The sequence below is a fragment of the Nipponia nippon genome, unplaced genomic scaffold (genome assembly GCF_047370975.1).
Source record: "Nipponia nippon isolate SJK-2023a ecotype South Korea unplaced genomic scaffold, ASM4737097v1 scaffold_14, whole genome shotgun sequence".
Lineage (NCBI taxonomy): Eukaryota > Metazoa > Chordata > Aves > Pelecaniformes > Threskiornithidae > Nipponia > Nipponia nippon.
This window is the reverse complement of record NW_028262330.1, coordinates 7,882,041-7,909,373: the sequence shown is the minus strand read 5'-3', so window position 1 is coordinate 7,909,373 and position 27,333 is coordinate 7,882,041. Positions and strand designations below refer to the sequence as shown.

At 50.0% G+C, this 27,333-nt stretch overlaps 1 protein-coding gene across 3 annotated transcripts; it reads left to right on the top strand.

Annotated features, from left to right (window-relative positions):
- Positions 1-1,481: 1,481 nt before the first annotated feature.
- AXIN2 (axin 2) lies at positions 1,482-26,941 on the top strand. Of its 3 annotated transcripts, none has more exons than XM_087751166.1 (11): positions 1,482-1,617; positions 2,665-3,594; positions 9,535-9,675; positions 15,220-15,322; positions 17,217-17,357; positions 17,566-18,062; positions 18,204-18,383; positions 18,668-18,886; positions 19,492-19,587; positions 20,812-20,979; positions 25,184-26,941. In XM_087751166.1, the coding sequence occupies exons 2-11, from the start codon at positions 2,771-2,773 to the stop codon at positions 25,308-25,310; spliced, it is 2,496 nt and encodes an 831-aa protein (XP_087607292.1). In that variant the 5' UTR covers positions 1,482-1,617; positions 2,665-2,770; the 3' UTR covers positions 25,311-26,941. The 3 variants fall into 3 exon arrangements, with proteins under 3 accessions (XP_087607292.1, XP_087607290.1, XP_087607291.1); XM_087751164.1 differs by having other exon boundaries at positions 18,201-18,383; XM_087751165.1 differs by lacking the exon at positions 1,482-1,617 and adding an exon at positions 2,067-2,115 and having other exon boundaries at positions 18,201-18,383.
- The last annotated feature ends 392 nt before the right edge of the window (positions 26,942-27,333 follow it).

The window sequence follows — 27,333 nt, the reverse complement described above, 5'->3', positions numbered from 1 at the left end:
CCCAGGGGCTTGAGGAGAGGGGGTACCGGCACGGGGGTCCTCTGCGTACGTGTGGGAGCGATTTCAAGAGTGGCGCTTGACCCAAAGTCTTTGCTCAGGGGTACGGTAGAGGGAGTCCATTTGGGGCCTCCAGAAGGACTTGCAATCCAGGAATGCATAATGATAACGATGATGAAAATGAAGCAGAGCTGGACCGCCGGAGCTGCCCCGCCGCGGCGTTGCCCTCCACCCTGCCCTGCCCGGGGCTGCGCTCCCTGCCCGGGGCTGCGCTCCCTGCCCGCGCACCCCGCCCGGGCGGCTGCTGCCCCGCGGGCCGGGAAGGGCTGCGGGGCCGGCGGGCAGAGCCCAGCCCCGGCTCGGCGGGCCGGGGGGGCCCCCGCGGCCGGGCCAGCGCCTCGGAGCGGGGCGGGGAGGAGGGCAGGAGGCGCTTGGATCTGGAGGACAGGTTTGGGGGCCAGCCCCTAATTAAAACCTTTTGTATGAAGTTAAAAACCCCCCTCCATTCCGTGTCTGTTTAATATTTAACAGATGGGGGGGAAGATGTGAACACAACTGCAGACGGAGTTTTGCTGATGTGCCAGTTATACTGTAATCAGATATTGTTTAATTAGTATGCAGAGCGAAAACATGCCTTCGGATTATTTATTAAAAAAAAAAACAAAAAACAACATGGGGACCCGCCCCATTTTCTCCCTAAGATGAAAACTTTTCGCGCAGTTTTTATACCTGGGAGTAACCTCCTGCCCTGCAGCACTCCGGCTGGCCAGGGCGAGAGGCAGCGAGGAGCGCCGGCGGCCCGCGGAAGGCTGCGCGGGAGGGCGCGGAGCGGCGCGGAAGGGTGCGCCTGCGCCTTTAAGGCGGCGGCGGCGGCGCGGGGGGCGGCGGAGCGGCGGCTGCCGATCGCTTCCCTTTGATAAGGTCCTGGCAACTCCGTAGCCGCTCCGGGATGCCGAGAGAAGGGGGCAAAAAATAAAATAAATACTCCCCCCACAATATAATTATTTTATTTTCCTCACGAATGGTGAAACACCCCCCCTCGCCGCCCCGGGCAGAAGCTTCCTCCCCGCGCACACCTCGCACCGGGGAAGCCCGGGGGCGGGAGCACCGGGCGGAGCAGGGGGTCCTCCCTCCGCTTCTTCTTCTTTATTTTGTAATTATTTTTATTTTTTGCCAGCCTGTTTTTTCCTCCTTTTTTTGTGTGCGACCGTGGCGGGCGGCGCGGAGCCGCGCTACCGCCCTTGCAGGACCGCTCCGCCGGCCTCCGCTTTGATGCGCGCAGCGCTGGCGGGGAGAGCCCGGGGCGCGGGGAGGGGCGGGGGCAGGGGGGGGGGCGGGGGGAGGCGGGGGCGGGACCAGCGCTTTTGTATTTAAAATAAATAAAATAAATAACCAGGGGAGGGAGGAGAGGGAGGCGCGGATCGCAGTGGGCTCCTTCCCTCACAGTCCCCCCCCTCCCGCCCCCCCCTTCCCGATGCTCTCCGATGCGGTTGCACCGCCGGGGAGGAGAGGAGGAGGAGGAGGAGGAGGAAGGACAGCGGGGGGAGCGGGGCCAGCCTGCGCGCTGCCGGCGGCGGAGAGCGGCGGGGCCGCGGGCGCGCAGCGAGCTCCGGCACCGCGGTGAGTGGCAACTTCGGGGGCAGCGGGCTGCGCTCCCCGCGGCTTATTTTTTTTTTTTCTTAAATACGGATTTTTAATTTTTTTTTTTTTTTTAATTTTGGTGTGCGCGCCTTGCGGTGCCCGCGCTGCGCGGGCGCGGTGCCTCCGCGGGCGCGGCCGGCCCGGCGGGCCCGGGACCGGCTGTTGCACGGGGCTCGGAGGATCCAAGTCGTTCCGGACTTTTTTCTCCCCTTCCCCCCCCCCCCCCAAGCTCCGGCTCCGACCTCTCTCCTCCCAGCCCGTCGCCATTTCTGGAGCAGGTTTTTATTATTATTATTATTATTTTGCACGCCGGGAAGCCCGGCCGGCCGGGCTCGGCGCCGCCCGGGGCTGCCCCCCGTACCCTCCCCCCCGGAGCCCCTTTCTATTTATTCCCCTCTTCCCGGGGCCGGCGGGGATGGCTCCCGGCTCCGGGGGGGGCGCGGGGCCGCCCGGCCCGGGATGCCCCGCTGCGCCCAGGTACGGCCGCCGCGCCTTAACCCCCCTCGGATATGTTATTTTTTGGGGGCGGGGGGGGGGCTGTCCCCTGCTCCAGCATCAGGTTTCCGCAGAGCAGCGCCCCAAAAAGCCCTTTGCCCGAGCGGGTGCGCCCCGCCGGGGGGCAGGGGACCGGCTGCCCGCGGCCGGGGCCGAGGGGAGCGGGGGCCTCGGGGCGCGGAATGGAGACGAGACGCCGGGGCCGGGACGCCCCGCGCTGCCCGGGGCTGCCGGGGGGCCGCGCTGTGCCCCCCCGCCCCGGCCCCGCTAAAAGTGCGCTGGGAGTTCAGCGGAGCGGATCTGATAGTCGCGATCGGGCTGGCGATAGAGCCGCGCTCCCCCTGCCCTGCCTTTCTCTCTCTCTCTCTCTCTCTCTCTCTCTCTCCCCCTTTTTTTTTTTTTTTTTTTGAATGTGAAGAGTTGAAAAGCCTGTTTACTTTCTGTCTTTGAAGTTGGAAGGATCTGGTTTTGATTAGATCAATACTCCTTTTTTCTCCCCCCCCCCCCCCCCCCCCTTTTCTCCCTTTGCAGAGAGGAGGCTCAGAGGATCCCCTGCTGACTCCAGGCAGAGGAAGGCAGAGGCGCAGGCAGCTCCTGGAGGAACTGGGAGCCCCTCTCCCCATCGGGCTCCGGAGCCATGAGCAGTGCCGTGGTCCTCGCCCACCTCCCAGACCCCAGCAGCAGCTTCAGGGAAGACGCCCCCCGACCCCCTGTCCCGGGGGAGGAAGGAGAAGCACCATGTCCGCAACTCGCCAGCTCGTTTCTCCCCAAAAGCCAAAGCTTCAAGGCCATGCCGGTGCCTCCTGCCCCGCGGAGGAATGAGAACGGACTCGGGGAGCCGGAAGGCAGCGCATCTCCAGACTCCCCTCTGGCCAGATGGACCAAATCCTTGCATTCCTTGTTGGGAGATCAAGATGGTGCCTATCTTTTTCGGACCTTCTTGGAAAGGGAAAAATGTGTGGATACCTTAGACTTCTGGTTTGCCTGCAACGGCTTCAGGCAGATGGACCTTAAGGATACCAAAACTTTAAGAGTAGCCAAAGCTATATACAAAAGGTACATCGAGAACAACAGCATCGTCTCCAAGCAGCTCAAGCCTGCTACCAAGACCTACATAAAGGATAGCATCAAGAAGCAGCAGATAGATTCTATCATGTTTGATCAGGCACAGACTGAGATTCAGACTGTGATGGAGGAAAATGCTTACCAGATGTTTTTAACTTCTGATATATACCTCGAATATGTAAGGAGTGGAGGAGAGAATCCTGCTTACATGAACAGCAATGGACTGGGGAGCTTAAAAGTTGTCTGTGGCTATCTCCCGACCTTGAATGAAGAAGAGGAATGGAGCTGTGCAGACTTTAAAAACAGAATCTTGCCTTCGGTAGTTGGACTATCCAGCAAGACGTTGAGGGTTACGGCGAATGTCAGAGCTACGGAAGCGATCGAGAACGGATACAGGTAAGGGAACCCCTGGCAATCGGGCTCTGTTTTAACTTTAAGGACTTTGCGAGTGCTTTCCGGCAGGCTCTTGGGGCGGCGTGCTGGGGAGCTAGCAGGGAGGCTGGGCTTCCCCTGGGGCTGGGGGCACGGGTGCTCCCCCGCACCTCCAGACACTGGCATTTGGGGGCTGTTGGCTGGGTTTGGGTATTTTTCCTCAGAAAACAAGATACTGTGAGCTTAAGCCCCATTGGCTTGCTCAGTTCTCTTATAGATCAAAAACTTCATAGCAACTATGTCCTCCGGACATATGTTAATTATTGGTTCAACTTTCCAACCTATTAAGAGCAGTAGTAGAGTGGATCATATAGACGCATGAATAATGTAACCTACTAGTTCCCCAACTCCACCATCAACCAGTGTTTAACTATGTTGGTTATGTGGGAAGCAATTGTGCGGTCATGGAGGAGGAAATGTATGCACTTATTACATCAAACTCTGCAACTTGCACAAAATCTGCTTTTATTTTAACCGTGCGTGTGTGATCTACAGCCTCTCCCATCGCGTTGGGTGTTGGTATCGTGTCAAAGCCATTTAGGGTGGCTTTGAGCCAATGCATACAGGAGGATACTTAAAATTGAGTACTTAAGGTAACAGAGACATTCCAGGTATAGAGTAATAGTAGATCTGTGGTGCTCTCCTGTTGGATGTGTGCTCAAAGTTAAGCTCATTAAAACGTGGTTGGGTCTAACGGCAGCTCACGGGGATGCGGGGAGTGTTGTGTGGTGGCGGGGTCTTCTGCCCTCGCCTTGGGGTGCGTCTGCGTTGCCGAACCCTTCTCTTTTGTTGGAAATACTGATGGCACAGCGGTGTGAGGGTGAAGAAAGTAAGAGCCATCTCGAAGTGAAGGGGGGGATGGGAAAGAGAGACTCTGATGAGCAAATGATGAGTTGTATAATCCTCTGAAAATGTATTCTTTCCTCTCCCCACCCTTGCCATAAATGTGGATTGTTGAATCAGGGCTGAGAGGAGAGGGCTCTGCTGGCAGATGTGCGCTCTCCTCTGCTGGCCCAGGAGGCTGGGGTTTGGTATGGTGAGTGTTTGACATCTCGTTTACAGGAATTTTGAGAGTGTGTCTGTGATTCATGGACATCAAAGGGCATCAGGCTTCTCCTGGGGAGGCTTTGCTGGAGCGTGCCCTCCTCTCCTGCCCCATGGAGAGCTTCCAGCTGTGCTGGGCTTCCTGGTGCTGAGCTGCCGGGAGCTGGGAGGGTCCTCTTGCCGGGGAGGGTGCTGTGGAGCCAGAGGCCTCTCCAGTCCTCTCCCTCTCCTGGAGGCCCTCCCTGCCAGCGGAGGGGTGATGGAGGGGTGGTGGGCGTGGGTGCCGGCAGCGGGGATGTGCTTCATCCCGGCCTGGCCTCGGGACCTCTCCCGCTGCGGGGCTGCGGCGGGGGGGCACTCGCTGGCAGCTGGTCTGTGGAGGACTTGGGTTTTGGGATCCTCATCTCGTGCCTGAATGTTACTGTCTGAGCATCTGCTGTTCTCCAGAACTTGGTTTGAACTGCTGCCCTTCGCTTGCTTTCCAGGAGGGGGATGTTTGATGCTTTTATCTCTCAGCCTTTGTTGGTATTCAGTGCTGGAAGGGCTTGGCTGTAATGTTCTACCAGAGCTGCAGGCCCTGCTAAAAACCCACATGTGCCTTGTCCAGGAGAGCTCTCGCAGAATGGTGGCTGCTTGCCTGATTAGTGCTGGTTCTTTTTCCTTTTGTTTTTTTTTTTTCTTTTCTTTTTTGTCCAGGGATTAATGCAGCTTGCTCCTCACATGTCAGATCTACCCTCCTAGGACATTAGGTAGTGCATTTTGCTTTGATCACCTTCTGTTGAATTTCCAGGAGCTTTTGCTCTCCATGGGGCCAAGAGATCTCAATGCAAAGAGAGGGAGGTCAAGCTGAGATGCTTCTCAGTTCCTCCCTGAGCTATCCATTTGTGAAGCCACTTGTGCGTGCATGTGCTAGAAGCTGATGAGCATATGGATGGGCTATCTCTCATCACTCAGCATTTAGGATTGGAGCTGAAGCTTGCACAAAGTCTTTCCTGGTGAGTGGCCAAACCACACCTCCCTCCTCGTGTGTGTGATGGAATTAAAGAATTTCTGCTCAGTACATTATGGTTTTTGAAGCGCTGTGCAGGCTCTTGCCATTCACTTCGGTGGGTTTCAATGTGATTATACCAGTGAAAGCCGGGAGTGCTGGGCTGAGCACACCTGATGGTGGGAGCAGAGCAATCTCAAGCCAGCTCGGTGTTTGGACAGGAGACCACCTGGAAATCCCAGGGCATGGAGTCAAGGCCAAAAACATGGCAAACGGGAGACCACAGAAACGTACAAGTTGAAAGACTTTGTTTGTTTGGCCCCAGCATCAGCGATGGACAGGAACAGGAGAAGTCAAGTGAAAACACGGTGTTTGTGCCTGGCTGCAGAACAGGCGTATGCATGCAAACTGCTGGTTGTATATTTGGAGCCCTAATACGGGGAATATTTTAAATGTAGAACCTTCCTCTTGTCCTTCAAAGCGACTCCCCTCCCCTGTAGGTTGTGGTGTGGTTAAAACTGGCCTCCCCACGCTGCGCTGGACCTGGCCCCATGCTCCAGGAATTCCAGCTATTATTTATACGCGCTTCTAAATTTATCACGCACGAGTTTGTGTACACAGAGAGTGCTTCTTCCTTTGCAGTGCCGCCGTGTAACGTGGTTTTGTTCAGTCCAAGGTGGACTCATCTGCCTCCCATTAAGCTCTAACATCAGTGGGACTGGCCTTGCTTTGAGAAGGCTGGGGCTTGCAGATGGCCTTCTGCCGGCTCCCAGTGCTTCCTGGCCTTTGAAAGGACCCGCCGGTGGAGCTCCTTGTGTGTGAAGTTATTGGAACCAAGTTTGGCTTCAATTATCAAAGTAAATTATGCCATTGTAAAGCTATGCTCGAAGCAGTGTTCTACAGTTAAGAGCATGGAAACTGTGATTAACATAGTTTTGTTAAAATATACTTTTTTTTTCAGGTTTGTGCATGCGTGGTCTTTTTTTTTTCCTTTTTTGTCTTTAAACCCATGATTGCTCAGTGATGTTTGTCCCCAGAAAATACTTAATGAGATTCAGTTTTGCCTCAAAATGCTCCTTGTAGATTTTCTTCTCTCTCTGTATAAATCTGTGGTTTGAACTGCCAGAGTGCTTTTATTTCTAAGAAGCAGAGTTTGACAATAAACACCCCCCCCCCGAAATTGCACCCTTATAACAGGGTATACAACCAACAGCCCCTGAAATTTTCATGGCATTATAATACCTCTGTTATGCCCATTGCCTAACATAGCATATAGAGAGTTACATGCTGTGTGTCATCGCATCAAGATAAGAATAGGCTGAGAAACATCAGACATTCTCCTTGAAGCTCCAGAGCAACTGCTACCTGACAGCTGAAAACATTTTGCCTGTTGAGTTTGGAGCTGGGGTGTGTTTGTGTGCACAGCATCTGCGGCAGGAGACCACCGCTTTCCGCTGGAATTTAAAACCCTTGCAGGCAACTTGATGCATCTGGGTGCAATTACTGTAGTAAGGTGGTCAAATTAAAAAAAAAAAAAAAAAAAAATTAAACATAGCAAACCAGCCCCCACTGGTTTTCTTAAAGGATGTGGGGATTTCTGTGGGGCAGTGTGTTGGAGGTGGAGAGTGGGGGCTGGCTTTAAAAATATGTAAACTTTGTTTTTTTTTTTTTTTTTTGTCTGTGAGGTGTTGGTAGGTGAATCGGTGTTGCAGTCCAGTACTGATGGGAGGATGAGTTAGTTCTGGCCACTTTCTCTAATTATATCTTTTCAAATGCCGTGTTTGGACACACCTCCTCTCCCTGTGCCGTATTCATACGGACCTGCTGCCTCCGCCCCCAGCCTCTCCAGCAATCCCGTCTGCTGGAAGAACTTGGCAAGTCAGCCCTCCTGGATGCAACCAGGCGTGACACAGACACATCCCAGCAAGGTGGTGGTCCTGTGCTGGGGACCATCCTGCACCGCTGAGCCTCATGGAGCATCCTGAATCCCTGAGCCTCATGGTCCTCGGATGTGCTCTCAAGACCTGAGATGGCTGCAAATCAAATAGTTATAAGAGCTGCATCCCTTACACAGTTGACCCAATCGCCCACCAAGGACCTAGGAAGGGTTGCTTGGACTGCACATCCCCCTGAATCCGAGTAGAAGACTATATGGTTTTTAGAGGAACTTTGTTGTTGTAGTAGTAGTAGGATAAGTTAGCTTTCACCCACATGTGGAATTAATTTATCTTTGAAGATTTAACTTCTTTCCTGTGGCATTCCTTACTATCTCATTTTTTTTCTTCTTCCCAGATATATATTTTTTAACATCTTGATCTCCCCATCAGAAATGCCTTGGCCTCCTTCGGAAAGGAATGCAGCCCCGGCTGGGCTGAATACCTGCCTGCAGCCAGCCCCGCGCCTCTCATACCAGAGAGGCGTACCTTCCCTGCCATGCTTCCCCCTCCTTTTTTTTTTTCTTTTTTTTTCTTTTCCCCTTTTTTTTAATCTTAAGCCTTTGTGGAGGCTCCTGTTTTCGGTGCTGGCGGAACAGGAATGCGTGAGGGCGTGGGCTGCCTGGTTGTTTGTGAGGGATGGAGAGCGGGGCGGGCGGTGGGAGGACATTGCTGCTCACTTAAACCCAGCTGGTCCCCTCCAACCCCTGTGGGGGCAGGGAGGTGGAAAGCCTATTAAAAAAAACCTGCCGAGCCTGCTGGCACATTCCTTAGGCCCCCAAGTCCTGGGTAAGTGGCCCTAATTATTAAAATCAGCAGTCCTTATCAGATGACAAGGCCTTTTGCTTTGATATACAAAGGCTGAAGCTTAACAGCCCCATCTTTCCCTGGAAGAGGAACAAAATGTGCACCTTAACATGCGGCTTTCAAACCTCCCTGCATAATCCCCTTATCGCCTGCCGGAGATATGTATATTGATCCCGGCTGGGAGGTTGGAGTAATGGGAGGTAGCGGGTAGGGGGACGCCCAGGTCGTCCCCCCCCACCGTGACCCTGCCATGATGACCCCACCATGCTCTGTCACTGCCCATGAATTTTTCACACTCATGCTCTTGAGTACTCCGCTCAAACATCCAGGCTGGGCTTTGGGTTTGTTTCTCCAAGCGAAGCCAAAGGTGTTGGTATTGGTAACCCACATGCCCATTAATACAACCTGCTGCTCCTGTCCTCACATTCCCCCATCCTTCTCTTCCCCACCCAACTCTATGCACAAAACCGCAAGTTGAACAAGTAGTAGGTTCTAAAAACTGGGCCTTTTTATTGCATGTTTTTATAATGCCAGGAAGATGGCACCCATCTTTGGGAGGCCAAGCCTGAGACAGCAGATTTCAGCCCTGTCCATGCCTCCTCTGACACATGGTGGTCCTGCTCCACTATTTTCAGGCAGTTCTCTTGTTTCAGGCAACACAGATACCATAACTTGTGTTCCCAAAGGGGCCCTAACTCCTCTCTTCAGAGTAGACTTAAGTACTTGTTAGCTGGTGCCTCAATGGCTTTCAGTGGGACGTGAGCTATGAACTTCTTGATCTTTTGGCTGCTGATGCTGACAGCAAAATTCCTGCTGACCTCAGCAGTGCAGCATCAAGCTTTAAGGACCAAGTTCTTGAAGGTATCAGAGTATGTAGAGATGCTTCCTGGGATTTTCTAAAGCACGTTTCCAATGCTGAAAGCAACATCTTTGAATTGGGACTTTGGGTGTATTTAGACAGAGTGCTTCCTGGTTGCTGCTGGTCTGAGAAGTGGGTGGTTAGTTGCTTCTAAAGAGGTTGAGCAGCCAGTGTGCAAGGTTCCCATAAGGAGAGGGCTACCATGAAACTTGTGTGTTTTTGTCTAGCCCAAGACTGGCTGGTAACTAGATTCCTGTTTTGCTTGTCCCTAGGTCCTTCAAGAGGAACGATCCCGTTAACCCATACCATGTGAATTCTGGCTATGTTTTTGCCCCAGCAACCAGTGCAAACGACAGTGAAATATCTAGTGATGCCCTGACGGATGACTCCATGTCAATGACGGACAGCAGCGTGTAAGTATCTTGCGCTGGCCGGGTCCTTTTGGGATGCGTCATCTGTGAATCAGCTGTGCCGATGCACCATGGGGGCTTACAGGAGTGATGGGTCCAGGGTCATCACCCTGCTTCTGCTTGCCATTGACTGGGGGCTGCCGAAATGGAGGTGTGCACCCAAACCGAGAGGTGTAGCGCAGGGCATGGTAGCCTCGCTCTTCATGCGGTTGCCGGCGGTATTGGATGGAGTAAAATAATGAATCCCTCTATTGCCGTTTTGCAACTGCAGCTGAGCAAACATGTTTTCCCCTATGCTAATGGTGCTGCCTGGCTAACCCAAGGAGCGTATCTCCCTGAGCCTTTGTCTTAAGGCCAGGCTTCCTTAACTAGTTATCAGTCATCAAAGAGGAGGAGATTACTTCCTGTAGGAAGTACTTTCTGTAATTAAGGTTCGTCATTAATGTCAGAATGTACATTAATAGGGCCAGTGACCTGAAGGGGCAAATAGCTGCTCATCTAGTGTGGCTGGGGCAGTCTTCAAAGAGCCATTTGAATGGAGCTGTGTGGATCAGGTCTGGGTGTTTCAGGAGCGTAGGGATGAGAGATGATGCTGTGGCTGAGCCCAGGAATTGCAGGATCTGTCTTTTCCTCCTGACTCTGCTGAGACATGTGCAATTGGGAGCAAGTCATTTGACCGTTTTTCCTCAGTGTGCTTTCCCCAGCAGGAGAGAAATGGTGCTTTTGTGTCTGGGGGTAGAGGAGACAGTAATACTCACTTCATGCTCCTAAGGACCATTTTCTTCAACTGGGCGGAAGGCAGATGTTGGCGTTTGTGTTTCATGGTCTTCACTTACTTAAGTACAAGTGCTCTAGAAAAGCCCACCTGTAAACAGAGTGCTGCATTCTTGGTCTTCATCTCATAGGTGAAACTTCTTCAGTGTCTCTATCAGATGTGTCCAGTGATTAGTTACTCCTTGGAGGGGTTTGCATGCTCTGTTTTTAAAGTCAACAGTGCTGTATGATGATGCACAGCAGAAAACAGGATTTACCAGAAATCCTTGCTGTGTAAACAAAAGCTTTTTTTTTTTAATGCACATGTGTATTTTGAACTGATATTATGGAAAAAAATAGTTTGTTGTCCCACCAGATTCCCGTATTGAACAATATTGGCATTAAATAAAAGAGCTGAATCATAGGGTGACTTCTTTATTTCTTCTTACTGGCTCTGGTTGTATGTGATCATGTGTCAACAGAGCATTCATTGGGTTAGTCATTTCTGGACCAGTGTAGGGTCACTTGGGATTCACAGGGCTAGGATTATACCCTCTCTTCACAGCAATGCCAATTGTAGGCCTTATACAGATGAGAGCACTGAGTGAGAAATAAAGTGCATGGTGGATGAAAGGCTTAACTGAATCGCTTTCAGCCCATTGTTAGTCCAGGGGAGCTTAGCGGGGATGAGAGGGCAGCAGCCCGCTTTGAAATTTGCTTGAACAAGTGAATAGGAGCTCCCCATAAAGCAGCGCGTGAAAGGAGCCTGCCTGTTTTTTCCTGCCGTAACAATAGCCTGCGCAGGCTGTGAGAGTTTGGGGAAGCTTGGCTGATTAAACTGCCCGCAGCTCCAGGTTGGGGGGCGGTGGGGAGGGCTGGGGGGAGCCGGACGGCGGAGGCTGGAGGAATATTTCCTGCTGCAGAACCAGTCCCCCGGGCATCCCCGCGGCCACGCTCCGTCCGCAGGGCCGGGAGCAGGCAGGCACGCCGGGATGCTGGGTGTTTTTGGAAGTGGGAGAGGTAAATTGGCAGTTTTGGAGGCTGGGCTTAAAGTTAAGGCTGATGTAAAACTTCCTTTGCAGAGGCGACGGGCTGCTGCCAAGATTGCAGTAAAACATGGGATTTGCAGCCTCTCCTGGCACCTGGCTCTGCTGGCTGCTGAAGATGCTGTAAGGGGGTGTGGGCACAAACCGGCCATGCTTTCATAGGCTGAGCCCGGCTGCTCTTCGGCCTGTGAGGTTTTACCCCCCTTTAACAGAGGACCCGAGTTTATTCTGTTTCGTCAGTGTGAATGCAAATTAGTTCTTTTGGCTTATATTGGTATCAACTGAAGAGGAAAAACTTGTTCTGGAAAAGTCTGTCAGACATAGCAGTAAAGTGATTTTTTTTTTTTTTTTTTAATAAATCTAAGTATGAACTGTACTGGAATTAGGAGAGGTCTCCAAATAATGCACAATCTGCCTTTTTTTTTTTTAGTATAGATGCCAGGGATCAGTCTGTCCGTATATATTTTGTAATAGCCACCAAGCATCATGCAAATTTATATTTCCATTTCTTGATTGGGGTGGGGAGAGGAAAGGGGATTTTTTTTTTTATTTGCTTATATCTTATTTATGGATTTACTTTGGACACAGGGGAATGCTGCTGAGCAAACTTCAAATATTACCTTATCTTACAAACCAGGCTTTTGATGTTGGCAAGATCAGAGGCTTGTTTCAGAGCCGTTGCCAAATGAAGATGGGAGTGAATGCATATGCGCATGAGTCTGATATTTCAAAGCAGCAGTAAAACTACATTCAGGTTAGGTCAGGCACATCTGAGTCAAAAGGCTAAGATAATTGGCTCAGCTTAAATGGCAGCTGACTGGGTAGAAGACTTCAAACTAGTGTTTCCCCCAGAAACAGATTGGCTTAGCCCCAGCCTGGTTAGCTGAAATGTTTATAATTAAACTCTACTATTTAGTGCCTAAACTCTGTAGCTCTTCAGCCCGCAGCTTTTAGTAGCCAAGAAAGTGAGTGCAAATGTTTGCTGCTGGAGCAAGGGGAGAGGTGGCACCTGGAGAACTGGGGTTAAGCCTTGTCCTGCCCAAAACCTCTGGCCAAGCTCAGCCTTTTCATTTCAAAGGCACTTTCTCCTGGTCTGGGGGGTCTGCTTCAGCATCAGGGTTCCCCCCACCCCCCATATCTCTTGCTCTACTGAGCCTGGCTCTAGCTCCATCCGTCTGTCCCTCCTGCAGTCGAGCATCACCCGTTGGTCACCCCTTCAACCCTGCCGTTGTCCATTTTCCCCCCGTTTTATATGGAAGGCCTAGGTTTAGACAGCACTCATCAAAGTGGCTGTAAAAGTCCCTCCCCATTCCTCAGGCTGAGTTTCCTGAGCTGCTCCACAGCCTTCCCATCCCATTGAAATACTTTCTTTTTCTTTTTTTTTTTTTAATCTTTTTAAAATTCTGCATGTTGTTACAAGTTGTGAAACTCTTCTGACAACCAGGGCTGTAGAAGCAGGGAGCAGGAGGTTTGATGTGGGGGTCTCCGGTGCGACTGGAGGAATTCTAGGGGGAAGGAGCAGCCTTCATACTGACCTGAACGAGGGCAAATCTTAGATAAAGTGAGGAGCTGTTAAAGTTGGGTCAGCGTTGCTTTTCCTCCTCCTTTTCAAGCCACCCTGCCTGGGAATGGTGCGAGTCCCTGCTCCTGCTCCATAGCCCATCCCAGGACTCTCCCTTTGGGCAGAGACGGTCCCCCGGAGCTGGGAGCGTGGGGACACCCTGCAAGGACATGTGCTCCCAGCTCGATGGCTGCAGCAGAGGGGCTGGGGATGACATCTCAAGCTTGCAGACCTGGAGGGAGGCGGGGAGCGCAGGAGGGCTGCAGGGCTCCCCGTTGTCCCTTGGTCATGTCCTTGGGTGCCTCGTGTTGAACGCACAGACCTTCAGCTGCTTCTCCGCTCTTCCCCATCTGGCCTCTTGGACTGCTATTTATAGAGGACACCTCCTCTTTCATGGAGTATGTTAACAGGATTAGTCCCTTATGTGCATGCATGTAACGTGCTCATGCTGGCATTTTTACTTACTTACCTTTAAAAGGCCTATTTTACTGGTTATTCCCTATGTTGAAGGTCTTCCCTAAGGACCCTTATCTCAATAAGCCCCAGTTAACAAATGCTTCTCTGAAGGTACAGATGATTTGGTTTTCACCTTAGATTTGCTTTCCCCCCATCCTCCCCCAAAGCTAAGGCATGTCATGTGCCCCAAGCCCTGTTGCCCCATGGGCTCATGGAGCAGAAATTCTTGGTGGTCACCAGCGGCTGTGGTCAGTGACCATGGCCGGCTATGGTGGCTGGTGTGTGCTGGGCTGCTTCCCCAGAAAGCGCTCCAGAGCCCCATGTTGTGCAATGGGGACATTAGGACAATTAGCTCCTTTCACTTGTAATGTAATGTGCGTTCATGGACCGTGTCTAGAGGAGGCTGATGTTCATCTTGTGGCACCAAGGACTTTCTCTGCGGTCCTAGCTTGCTCTCTTTTATTATAAAGATTTTTCCAAGTTTTTAAAGATGAAATTGTTCTGGTCTTTTACTCAGGCTTTGCAACTTAATCTTGCTCATTAAAACAATTTAATGGCAACTGAATGCTTTGGCCAAGATCTTCACAAAGGCCTGCGATAGCATGCTTCAAACCTTGAGCATGGAGCTCAAGGTATCTAATCATCCTCCTCAAGAGAAAGGACCTGGTGTCTCCAGGAAGGCATTCCCTTGCGCCTTGTCTCCGGCTGCGTGTCCAAAACATGTCAGTGTGTGCCCACCGCTGCCGCGGCCACCAGAGGTGGCACGCAGGGATGCCATGGCACGTTGGCTCCTCTGGCAGCAGCGCAGGGCCGCCGCCGCTCCTCCTTGGGCAGGAGCTATTTTCTCCGCTCAGGAGATGAGTCAGGTGTGGGGGCAGGTGGATGAAAGGGATGGGACTGGAGATCAAGGTTATTCAGCCAGTCTGAGGGAAGGGGTGGAATTAGACATTCAAGATCTCCAGGCATGCTCTTCCGGCTGTCCCCGCTGTCTGTAGAAGGCTCTTTAATCCTAACTGAGGTAATTTTTTGCATGGCCAGATGAAAACACACCATGTTGCCTCGAGTGGGCTGTGCAGGGGGCTGTTCCCACCAGTGCTCCTCGCCTGGTCTCTTCTCATGGCTTCCTGGCTTGAGCTGGCGTGGCCGAGGGGAGCAACGTCATGCCCGGAGGGTACGGCCAGGCTTTGCTCATGCTTCGTGGTGGCCTGCCTATGCCGGCCAGCCTCAGGGCAGGAGAAACATCCCGGATCTTAAGTAGGGCTAGAGATGGGGAGCAGCCTTTTGATGGCCATCCATCTTCAGCCTCTTCCTTCTTCTTTCCACTGTGCCAACACTCTATGGGGTGTTTCAGAGCTTGAGGAAAGTTGTGGTCTTAGAAAGCGTAATTTGGTGGTGAAAAAGCAACAAAAATAAAGGGCAGAAGCAGAAACCTAGCATTGGAAAGGCCTTTCTGTAAGATGCCTCAGAAGTGAAGGTGATGGGATCTTTGGGCGTCTTCCCGTGCAGAGTTGCCATCACCTTGCTTTTCGGCTTTTGCTTAATTACTGCACATCCATGTAGTTGGTGACACAGGCACGTCCCAAGCCACCAGATGTTCGAGGCTTCAGGTGATGTTCAGAGGGCTCAGCACCTCTGGGAACGTGGGCCTGTGGCATGCCTGGCTGGTTTCAGAGGTGATGGTTAGAGCATGGGGAGAGCCCTGACTGACAGTGACCTCTCTTCCGTGTGCAGAGATGGGATCCCCCCGTACAGAATTGGGAGCAAGAAGCAGCTCCAGCGGGAAATGCATCGGAGCGTCAAGGCCAATGGTCAAGTTTCTCTACCTCATTTTCCGGTAAGTTCAGGTGGGAGCTGCAGGGTCTGGGTTGGCCATAGGAAATTCTGGGACTGGGAATGAGCACATGGAGGGAAGGGAGCAGGGGAGGAGAGCGTTTCCATCCCTACGTGATGCCAGAGAAAAGACGCTGCTTGGTGTTGGGCAGGAGCCACGTGCTCTCAGCATCTTTGCAAAAATCTGCTTGTGTACAGTCACATTTTCATCCTTCCCTGAAAACCAGCTGCTAATTAAGGCTTTTCAATGGCACTGAATTTGTCCTCCTGGTCTAAATCCAAGCAGAGATGCCCCAGTTGTGTCTAGTGAGAGCCTTGGCTCTGGCCACCACCCTGACACCTCCGCTGGTGACGAGCAGACCAGGGCTTGGCCTCATGCGCATCACCGGTGGCCTTCGAAAGCACACTGTCTGTAAGCTGGTAGGAAGGAGGATCTCCCAAAAAAGAGACATTTGTAGCAGATACGTTCCTTGCTTTGAGGGGATCCGATTCGTGGCATTGCCGTGCTCTCAAAAATTAACTCGCTGACTTGCTAATTCAGTTGACTTGCAGACTCCCGATTCCTGCAGTGAATAAACTGTTTACACAGACAAGTATAAACTTATCTTGTCTTGAGATTAATATGCTAAAATTCCTCTTTCTGCTGTCTTAAGCAGCAAGAAATCATAGATGATATTTCTGGTGGAGGCGGGGGGGTGGTTTATGTGGTTTTTCTTTTTGGTATTTTTTTTTTCCCCTTCCTCCCTAAAGAAAGTTCTATAGCCTGAGCTTGTAAATTAGATTATTTTGTCCCAGGGCGTGCAAATCGACTTTCTCTGTAAGGCAGTGCTTTGATCAGGGACTGAATAGAGCCAGCTTGTGTAAGAGTGACAATTTCCAGCAGAGTGGCCTTTTTCTACCCTCACATCATTTCTGGAGCTAAGTGGTTGCCGGAGAGAGGCCCCACCTCATCTGGTGGGTAGTATGTGAAAGAGTTGGCAGTTCAGCTTTCTGCTTTCAGGGGGAAAAAAAAAGAGGGAGAGAGAGGGAGAGTGGGGGCGAGGAGTGGGGTGCGTGGGGGTGGCAGGAGGGAGGGCAGAGTCGGGTGGGTGGTTTCTTTTTCCTCTTTTTTTTTTTTCCCTCCCATTTTTCCTGCCATGTTTGCTTCTTTTGGCAGAAATTCGCGTTTTGCCTTTTTATATTCTGCACTTGATTTGGAGATGTTCCCTTTTTCCCTTGATAGATCTGCTTGAGGCAGCCAAGCTCAGCAGTGTAGCACTGCTAGCCTGCAGCAGCTTTCTTCATTTTCTGTACAAAGAGATGGAGGGGGGGGAAGAGATCTAGGACACTGTTGAGACAACACTACCTCAAAGGTGCCCAGTGTGTAGCCAGGAAATAAATTACCAGCACTTCTCTGATCTGCAACCGTTTGACTTCTTTTTTTTTTTTTTTTCTCTTTTTTTTTTCTCCTTTCCCTTTTTCTCCCCCATCTTATTTTTTTTAATTTCCAACTCCTTTCTGTTTATACTCACTTTATTCCTTGAGTTAAAGTCTCTCCCTCCCACCTCAGAGGTTTTTTTTTTTTTTTTTTTTTTTGATGTTTGACAACAGTCTTTGAAGATTTTCTACTTCAGAGTAGCTACTGATGGGCTGGTTGTACTACAGAGAGAACAAGCGGGGTTCCTCAGAGTGCGACCAACTGCTCCTGCCGAAGGCAAACGCTGGTGGGGAGGATGTCACTCCATGAGGCCACAGCACTAGCTCATAAAAATCCAGAGCAGACCATGCCTAGTTGCGGTCGTCTTTTCATCCAAACATGGAGACACAACAAGCGTAGCGGGGCCGGCGATGCCGCTCCAGCTAAGCACCCGTGCCGCCCGCTAAACATGCCTTGTGCCTTCTGTCCCCGCTCCTTGTAGAGGACCCACCGTCTTCCCAAGGAGATGACCCCAGTGGAGCCGGCTGCCTTCGCTGCGGAGCTCATTTCCCGACTGGAGAAGCTGAAGCAGGAGCAGGAAACCATGGACAGTCTGGAGGAGAGGCTGCAGCAAATCAAGGAGGTAGGAGGATTAACCCTCCTGGGGTCGGGCAGAGCTTGCCGCGTGCTGCCTGGCTTGGGGGGGGTGGGAGGGGACCGTATCCTGCCCACAGGGAGGAACGCATTTTGATCACACTGCAATTCGTGAGCCCATGGGGGGACATCCTGGTGCACACCTCACCGGCTCCCTGTCCTCTTGCATTTATTCCTTGCCATCTCTTGGCTAACAGGATGAGGAGAAAGAGGGCTCGGAGCTCCCCGCCAGCCTGCAGAGCAGTCGGGAGATGGTGAACCCCCAGCATCCGCAGCACCCGCTCTCGCTCCTGCCCTCCGGCAGCTATGAGGAGGACCCCCAGGCCATCCTGGATGAGCATCTCTCCCGTGTGCTGAAGACCCCCGGCTGCCAGTCACCCGGCATGGGCCGGCACAGCCCCCGCGCCCGCTCCCCCGACCGCCTGCTGATGGGCAAGCTGCAGCCTGGCGCAGCCTCGTCGGCAGCGTGTGCCTTGGTGGGTAAGGGATTCATCACCAAGCAGACCACCAAGCACGTACACCACCACTACATCCACCACCACACCGTGCCCAAGACGAAGGAGCAGATTGAAGCGGAGGCGGCTCAGCGGGTGCAGTGCTGCTGCCCAACAGGCAGCGACTACTTCTGCTACCCCAAGTGCAAGGGCCACCCGAAAAGCACAGACCCCCCTCTGCCTCCGCTGGAGCCCTTTGGGTAAGTCACGAGCGTCTCTCTCCATTGCACCCACCCCACACCATCACCCCATCATCCCCCTGCAATCGGGCTGATCGGCACAGCCCCGCAGCAGCACAGGGGGCTAATGGCGGGCTCCTGTCCCCTTCTCACCATCAGCAGGACAGGGACGTTGCCGAAGAGGCCGGGCAGAGGAGCGGAGAGCGTCGCCCTGCCGGCCGGGGACGGGGGGCTGCCTGGCCCTGGCGGGGTGCAGCTACCAGGGGGCGAGGCGGACCGGGCGCAGAACGTCTGGCAGTGGATGCTGGAGAGCGAAAGACAAAATAAGCACAAGCCCCATAGGTAAATACGCAGCTGTCTACAGCAATATCGCTCCCGGTAAATATTTATATATTACATGGGCTGTCTATTTTTACAATCGCTAAGAACAAATGAGACTCTTTGCTCCTCCGGTTTAATATAAAAGCTGTTCCGCAGAACCAGAAAAACCACAAAAATGTCATGTTTTTGGCAATAAACCTCCTTTCATGTTATGACAGACTTTTGAGAGGGAGCGAGCAGAATAGGAGCTGCTATTAAAGTCATATTTTCCAGCTTTTCTAACCCGACTTCTTCCCCTCCCCAAGCACACAAAGCACAAAGAAGGCCTACAGCTCCGACTTCGCCAAGGGGGCCCCCGGCCGCCACCACCCGTGGGGGACCGGCAGCCACCCGCGTGGGGCGCAGCCCGCCCACCCCTTCGTGCAGGACCCCGCCATGCCCCCGCTCACCCCACCCAACACCCTGGCGCAGCTGGAGGAAGCGTGCCGCCGGCTCGCCGAGGTCTCCAAGCCGCAGAAGCAACGGTAACGGCCACGGGAGGGATGGTCCTGGTCCCATGGTGGGGTTTGGGGAGCAGCAGGGGTAGGAGAGGTTTGCTGGGTGCTGGTTGTGCTCATCTTCAGCCAGCGCTCGGGCTGATGGCAGGCAAGGCGGTGGGTGAAGGTGGATGGTGTCCTCCCTGTCTAGGTAGAGGGTCAGCCATGGGGCCAGGACTGTGGGGACGCGTGACGGCACGGCTTGGCCGAGCCCCAAGGATGAGCCTCCTTATTCCAACCCCACCCTACCCCGGCACAAATAGTTTGAATCCTAGACTATTACTTCCACTCTTTTGATGGCTGTAATTTGCCCATTTTTCCTCTGGGACGGACTCCAGCTACATACCAAGTGGAGAATTGGACTGGTTATCGTTCATTTGGGTATGGAAGGATAAATTAGCCCACAGCATTTTTAATTCTTCCTTTGATTGTTTACAACATGTGAGGGTTGATACAAAGAGCAAACTTAACGACCCACAGGAGACTTCAATTAAGAAGATTGTATTTCAACAATTTTTTTTTAAAGTTTTTTTTCCTTCCCCCCCTTTTTTTTTCCCTTTCTTCCCCACTTGCCCTCCCCCTCTCCACTTCAGATGTTCAACCTCAAATCAGCAGAGGGATCGAAACCACTCGGCTGCCGTTCAGGGGGGAAACACCCCTTTCTGCAATGCAAGTCTAACGACAGAAGAGTGAGTATGGCATACGCATAAAAGGATTGGGAAATATATATATATATAATAATTATATTTTCATTAAATGGATTGGGCTTTGAAAAGAGAGGAAATTCTTATATCTGAAGTTTCGTCTTTCAAACATTCTTCTTAAAGAAAGAACAAAACATTTTCAAATCTTGTCTCTGGCTCTTTTTAACTTGCATTCCTGTAAAGTGGACAAAGATTGGATTAGTCTAATTACAGGATGGTTCTTTTAACAAGAAATCTGCTACAGAGAGGTCTAAAATGGCCTAAATAATTAAAGTTTTCTTTCTTACCCTCTTCATCTTAAGCAATGAGTAATGTTTGAAGTCCAGACTGAGCCACCTGACTAGAGCCTTTCATTTTTAATTGGTTGACCTTAAGTCCACCAGCTGTCTTTGCTAGCAGCTTTTTTTCTGAAGCCACTCTACAAAGACTTAGAACAAATTAGGAAGACTAAATTACTGCGGACTAACACTTTGTGACCTTTTGACATGCCAAGTGTACATTGCCTCAGAAACAGTTGTAGATTTGGCTGCATGGTATTCACTAGAGCGTTGCCATTTTGCTGGGTAATATTGTTTTAATTATTCTTTAAGAAGGGTTTCTTAGTGCAAATTACAAGATCCACTTAATTTTGTCCTCACTGGGAAAAATAAGATTACCTGTGTACTTCAGGTGAAGAATCTGGCGGTGGTTTTGCTTTGTTCGCTGTTGGTGGTTGCAGGTGGTTTTGTGCATGAGGAGGAAGCTTGGCAGATGCTTTATATGAAGGCAGATGAAACGAGCCTTTTAAAATCGGAGGTGTCCAATACTGGGGCTCGCTAGGTAGAGGTTAGCCCGTGGTGAGCCCTACGTGTGCTCACCTGGCCCACGGTCCTGCTCTGATGCTTCCAGCAAGCATCTCGCCTCCATCCCTCAGTTCTCCCATCCATAAAACAGTATGAGGTCTCTGCTGCCTGCGGCAGGGTGTTTTGCGATGCCACGATCCCACCATCGCAGTGAGCAGGAGCCGTTGTGGGAGCCCAGCAAAGGGCCGTGCAAATGCAGCATGACAAATTCACGGCGAGTACAGGAATATCTGACTTTTTGGGTCACACCCAGGATATTTCTGACCAGCGTTACGTGTGGCAGGAACACTGCTGGATTGAGTGCAGTGAAACGGCTTGTTCTCAGATGGAAAAATAGAGGGGTTTGTGTGTGTTTTCTGTTTTTCAGTCACAAAGAGCCAAAGAAACTGCCAGTTGTTCACACCTCTCAGTCGAGCGAGTTGGTTGTCACCTATTTTTTTTGCGGAGAAGAAATTCCCTACAGGAGGATGTTAAAGGCCCAGAGCCTGACACTTGGGCACTTTAAAGAACAGCTGAGCAAAAAGGGGAATTACAGGTAAGAATCTGAGATTTGTTTGTTCTTTAGTATAGTCTAATAAGTCAAAAGAATCAGCAGATATTTTGCAGGTCTACCCGCAATGACACATTTACCTCACTTTTCAGGGGCTGTAGATGTTCTTATTCTCTTCCCACTCGAACCAAGAGCAACTTGGAGATGGAGAAAGGGGCCCTGAGCTGCAGCTTGGCTGCGGGGCCACCTCCTCTCCATCTCCCTCCCCAGCCTCCTCACCCAGTTGCATAAGGATGCAGGCTGGCAGGCTTCGTGCTCCAACCCTTGTCCAAAAAGCTTGAATACCAGGAAGCACTGGGATGGCCCTGTGGCGAAGGCATGGAGCAGTGGGGTTCGGTTTCCAAACTGGGGTCAGCATTCATCTTGGTGCTGGCCTCCTGCTTTGACTACTCATTTGATTTTTTCGTTTGTAATTGGTTTTTTCTTTTTGCAATGGTGTGCCCGTAAATGTGATCAGTGAAAGGCTGGGATGGTGCATCTGAGTGGATGTGTAGCTAAGACGCAGTGAGCTCACTTTTCTCTTCGTTAGGGGACGAAACCTCTGCCCTGCAGGGAGGGCTCCACCAGCAATACCTAGTTCCTCCTCAGAAACACCAACAAACCCTGCCTGTCTGGTTTCCAGGGCCCAGATCCCAGTTTAACCAGTTTGCTGCTTCCCCTGCTCTTCTAGTTCCCATGGCAGTAACTTCATATTAGCTATTTTTTGCTATACTTTCTCAGTGGATCTGGGCGCTAGTGGGATCATCTGTTGGCCACTTCTCCTGCAGGGTGAGCAGGAGAGGGAAGTTCCAGCTTTAAGTTTTGAATTTGCATGGAATTTGGTGGTGCTTCAGAGCGCCAGAAGGCTTGCCCTCTAACTGCCGGCCTCTGATTTAACCTCCACATGGTCATTTGGTTTTGGTACGAGGACTTTCCAGCTGGTGCTCCATCACTGGCCTGTCTCTAGCTTTGGGAAGTCCACCTGTGCAGATCAGGAGTAGGTCACCTAAGGGTGCTTTCATGCTGAGCTGGGGTCTGTCTATGGCTGTTGCACAGTGGGGCTGAAATACGGCCAATCCTTCCCCAAAACTGTCTTCGCAGCCCGCCCAGCTGCCATCAGATGGCAGCAACCTGCAAGTACACCCAACCTGGACAACCTCCAGGAGAGGTCCCTGGGCTTCTTGCACCGTCGCACTATTTTCCAGCCCCTAAAGCCTCTCCTGGCCTGCTGCACTCCTCCTCTGGCTGATGCAGCCTCATGCCCCAGTTGCAGACCAGTTTCTCTGGCCTCGCCACTGGTCTGCCAACTGCTCCAGTGGATGTGTAGTCCCCCCTCCCTCCCCCAATTCCTTTTTTTTGTTTGTTTGTTTGTTTGTTTGATTTCTGTGACATTTTTTGTGTGATGCCTGAGTGCAGGAGTAGGCTACTAAAACCTCTGTGGCCCAAAAGCCCCTCCAGGTGCAATTATTTGTGCCTTGTCAGACTGTAATTACTTTAGAAAATGTTTTTAAGTGACTGACAAGGATGAAACAACGTTTTGCTTAGATCTCACCCCTTTACACCTGGGTAAAGACAATACAGAAATTTATAAAAGGAACTTGGGTACGTGCCCAGTATTTTATCTTGCACAGACACAAGGTGAAACTAATTACACAAATGTGTGTACCTCCAGGGAATCATTTTGATCTCAGCTTTGACTTTTGGCTGGACTTTGAGTGAAACTGCGGGTGACCTTCAGGGAAGAGGTCCACAGTGCCCGGAGTAGCGTGTGTGTTACGGGGAGGCACTAAGTAGGCTGCTTTGGTCACATCTGGCATTGATTTCTTTTTAAGGCACATTTAATAAGCATGTCTTTGAAGCCGTTGCCTTTCATTTAATGCACAAAGACATGCAGAAATGCTCCACTCTCCAAATTCTTTATTGATTGGATCAGTTTGCGAGGCGGGTACCTCGGGCTCCCGCGATGCCAGAGCCATACGGCTGGCCCTGCCGTGGGGCAGCCGCCGGGAAATCGCCGCTTTGCTTTCCTCCCCCACCCCCCAAAAAAAAAAGAAGGAATTAAGCAGTGATTTAATACTGATGGCGTTAACAAAAAACAAACATACACGCACAAAAAAACTGGGTGGTGTCGGGTAATCTGAAGATGGCAGCGGTTCAAAACAGAGCTGCAACGCCAGGCCTGCTCGCCTCGATTGGTGCCAGATGTCCCAAAAAAATAAAAAAAAAAAAAAGAGCAAAGCTTGCCACATAAAATATGTTTCAATGGAAAGCCCATTTTTGAGCAAATAAGAGCAGAGTGACTTGTTTGAAGATGTTGTGGGGGAGGATTTTTTTTTTTGCTTTGCCTCCTCTTTTTCTTTTTTTACCCCCCCTTTTCTCTGTGAAATAAGGTTGTAATTATGTAAAAGGTCATAGCGTGTTTTCTCAAATAAAAATTTTGTAAACACAGCCAGTGCTTGGGCTTGTGGAGGAAGTTATTGGGAAGAGCGGCTGTTATCTGGAGAGGGGCGGAGAAGGGGAAAGGGAAGAGAAAGTTCTTTGTAATTCATTCAAACTTTCCTTGGGCTTTTTTGGTTTTGTTTCAAGGCTGCTGGCCTGGGGAATTGTGGCCTTGACCTGCAGCATGAAAGTTGGTGGGAGTTGGGCCATTGACTTCAATGAGCGCAGGCTCTGAAGGACTTAAATAAGATGTTTTTCCTTGCTGAGCCATTAAAGACGCAACATGTGTCAGCTTGGAATGACTTTACAAAAATAAATCCTAACCATACCTTGACTAAATGGAGCTGGTTTCATCTCTTGGACTAAAAAGCCAGCTTTTATCCCCCTACCAAAATAATTTTAACGTACCCTAAAAATAAATAGATTCGCAGGCCGTTGTTACCGAGTATTTTAAAAACGTGTTATAGAACAGTCACTAAAAAAAAAAAAAAAATCAAACAAATTCTAAGACCCTGCTGCGGCTCTTTCAGTTTTAATAGTAAAAGTGAGCTTAATTTGATCTCCTTTCCCATCCTAAAAAAATAATAATTGCAAAACGCTTTCCCCTAACAAACATCTGCCAACACCAGTTGTCTAGAAACTACAGGGGAGGGGTGTGGGAGGGGTTAATTTTTTTATATTTTGCTTTGTAATCCATCTGATGAAGGTTTTTCCATCCCTGGCGATCAGATGGCAAAGCACTTTTCCAAGGGAGCAGGCATGTCCGAGGAGGTGTGCGGCGGCAGACGGACAGGCTCCCTAAATGCTACCCCTCTGAATGGAAGCCCTTCATTTGTGCATATGCAATTAAGCAGCCTTAGAAGGAAGAAAGCTCCAAACGGGATAAAAGGAACCTTTAATCAAGAAGCTGAACGGTCTAATTCAGGATAATAGAGGGGTCCTTACTGTTTGACATAGGAGGGGTGGGGGTGCTTTTTGTCTCTGGGAGCGTTGGCTTCATGATCTAACGACCCGGAGCAAAAGAGCAGGAATGCAGGACACTGCTACTTGACCTCCCGGTGTCACGTCCCGCAGGCTGGACCAGGGCTGCTCCGCGCCTCTGACTGCTGGGAAGCGTCGGGAAACAAATACAGGAGTTTCTGTCACTTAAAATGGATACGTGAATTAGGCATTTGGTTGTTTCGAATGTGAGGCTCCCGGGTTTTTTTTCCAGTAGGAGTACCGCAGAGTTTCAGCTTTTGCATTGCAGGAAGCTGGGATGGTTTTCTTTTAATCCATCCGTATGCCTAAAAAGCCTCTCCTTTTAATAACAGTTGCTAATTTTAATGTTGGGCTTCAGCTTTGAAACAAGAAAACACATGAAAGAAAGAAGGTGGGGAGAGAGGGGAACCTTGAGAATGCTTTGCTTTGAAATTCTATTTATTTATTTTTTAAATAAGATACTTTACCAGAAATCACCACGCTTTCTTATTTTCTTTACGGCTGAGGATATCCACTGCCAATGCTTATAACTTACTCGCTGTAGAAGCTGTTGTCACCGCTGAGGAGCGTGCACAGCCCTGCTCCCTCCGTCCCGTCGCCGTCCCTGCAGCCCCGGGGATGCTTTCATGTTGCTGGACCTCAGCAGCCCTGAGGTTTTGCTGGCCACTCTGGGTGCTGGAGGAGCATCCTAGGAGGGAGAGATTGGAAATACTGTGGTTAAAAGAACTGCCAAAGCATCCTTTGCTTTACCTTTTGATTTTTAACTGTGTTTTAATTCTCCTTACCACAGATACTACTTCAAAAAAGCAAGCGACGAGTTTGACTGCGGTGCGGTGTTTGAAGAGATTTGGGAAGATGAAACCATCCTGCCAATGTACGAAGGAAGGATTCTTGGGAAAGTAGAAAGGATCGATTGATGGCATCTGTGTTTCTTAAGAAAAGTTAAGCTAGAAAAGTCTTTGGACACACAACAGTAGTGATGACAAGGAGAAAAAAAAAAACTCTGAAGGAAAGTGTTGAACCAATGAAGAAAAAAGTGAAGTCTATGAAGACTTTGCTGAATTAGCCTTAGAGGAAAAAAAAATGGCATTTATTATTCATGAGTTGGGTACTGAGATGATAAAACCCCTGAACTATTTATTAAAAACATGACCACTGTTGGCTATTGGAGATGCAGACCGTGTTTGAGAGACTTCCATACATAATATATGATTTCCCGGGGATCTGAAATCTATGGACTAAGAGAAACTGTGTATAGCTTACCTTAACAGTAATCCTTATTGATATTTATTGAACAGTCTGTTTTCCCTTAAGTCCAGTTTTTGGATATGCTGCTTTAACAATGGAGAAGAGAGGGGCTGGGAAGTGGGATGATGGGAGCAAGGATTTTATTTTTTTATGTTGTTCCCACTATCTAAAATTTAGGAGTTTGGCTATGAGCGCATTCATGATTTTTTTTTTTTTGAAGGGGGAGGAGGGAAGGAGTGACATGCCCAGTATTTCTCCAAGTGAAGATAAAAGTTTTCTAAAGAAATAATAATAATAAAACCCAAAATAAAAATACTGTCCTACCATTCATCTAGAGACCGGTGCATTTTAATCTATGCTGCTCTATTTTGAAATAAAGGTCTTAAGCGTTAAATATGTTAGATGCAATATAACAACAGCAACTTGTTACTTCATCATGGATTTCTGTGGTGTGAGGTTTTGCTTTGCTGCTGTCAGTGGTGAGGGTACCACACGGTGTCCGGTGCCTCTCGGTTAAGGCAAGGTAGAGCAAACCCCTGAGCGTGGGAGAGCTGTACGAGAAGCCATCCAGTTCCTGTCTCCATACTTAGCACACCAAAAGGAGATTAAAAAACCCATATGTATTCCACATAGCTAGCTAATTTTTTTAGCCATTCTACTTCAACGTTAGCACAACTTGTATTTCAACGACATGTAACTACGATGGGGCATATTTTCAGATCGGTGTGGAGAGCGTGATTCGTTGTGTGGTGGTTTTTGGTTGGGTTTTTGTTTGTGGCTTGTTGTTTTGGTTGTTTTTTTTTTTTTTTTTTTTTTTGGCCTTACCTTCACAACACCCATGTGAGCCCGTGGGAGATGTGGGCGAAGGCTCTCTGCAAGCCTTGGCAGAGCTTCGTGTGTGCGTGTGCGTGGGTGCTGGGACAGAGCGACCCTTTTCCGAGAAAGACCTTGCATTTCTACAGTTGGGTTTTGTGTTGATTAAGTTAATCTGTGCATTCTGTTTGCCATTGCTACTTTGTGTAAGTCTGTATATATTGTAGAAAATGTATGGTGAAAATATTAATACACTATCTCTAGTGTTTTTAAAAATTTAATCAGTACAGTACCTGTGCCTGCATGGTGTTACGAGGCCATGCGTCGCCCTATATTCAGGGTTCAAGCTTTCCCTTGTTTGTTTAAGGGGTTTATGTATAAATATATTTTATGCCTTTTATTACAAGTCCTGTACTCATGACTTTTGCCATGGCATTTTGTTCTACTTATACTGTAAATTATGCATTATAAAGAGTTTCATTTAAAAAAAAATTACTTGGTACAATAATTATTGTAATTAAGAGATGTAGCCTTTATTAAAATTTTATATTTTTCAAATTAATATTGTCTGACTTTTTTTTCACCCTTAATGCCTTTAAAGGTTTCTTCTCATGCATGGTGGTAGCTGGAAACAGTAGCTGAGCCTTGGCAGTACCTATCCCTGCTGGGAAGCGGTTGCAGCACAAGCAGGCAAGGCAAACGCTGGGGCTGCCCTTCAGTGCAATGATTAAATCATTTACAGCTCGCTCAGGTAACTCAGCTACAAATTTAGTGTAGTCTGCACTGCCAAGCCTACCTGATGGGGCGAGACCGGGCTGATAGAGGAGCGGGGACTTCCTCTTGCTCTGTAAGCGGGATAATGAAGCCAGGGTGTGATGC

Excerpts from the sequence above, each read along its gene's own strand:
- AXIN2 (XM_087751164.1), top strand. The coding sequence starts at position 2,771 with ATGAGCAGTGCCGTGGTCCTCGCCCACCTCCCAGACCCCAGCAGCAGC. Across the intron at positions 9,676-15,219 it reads TCAATGACGGACAGCAGCGT|AGATGGGATCCCCCCGTACA; the intron begins GTAAGTATCTTG and ends TTCCGTGTGCAG. Across the intron at positions 18,384-18,667 it reads AATAAGCACAAGCCCCATAG|CACACAAAGCACAAAGAAGG; the intron begins GTAAATACGCAG and ends CCCCTCCCCAAG.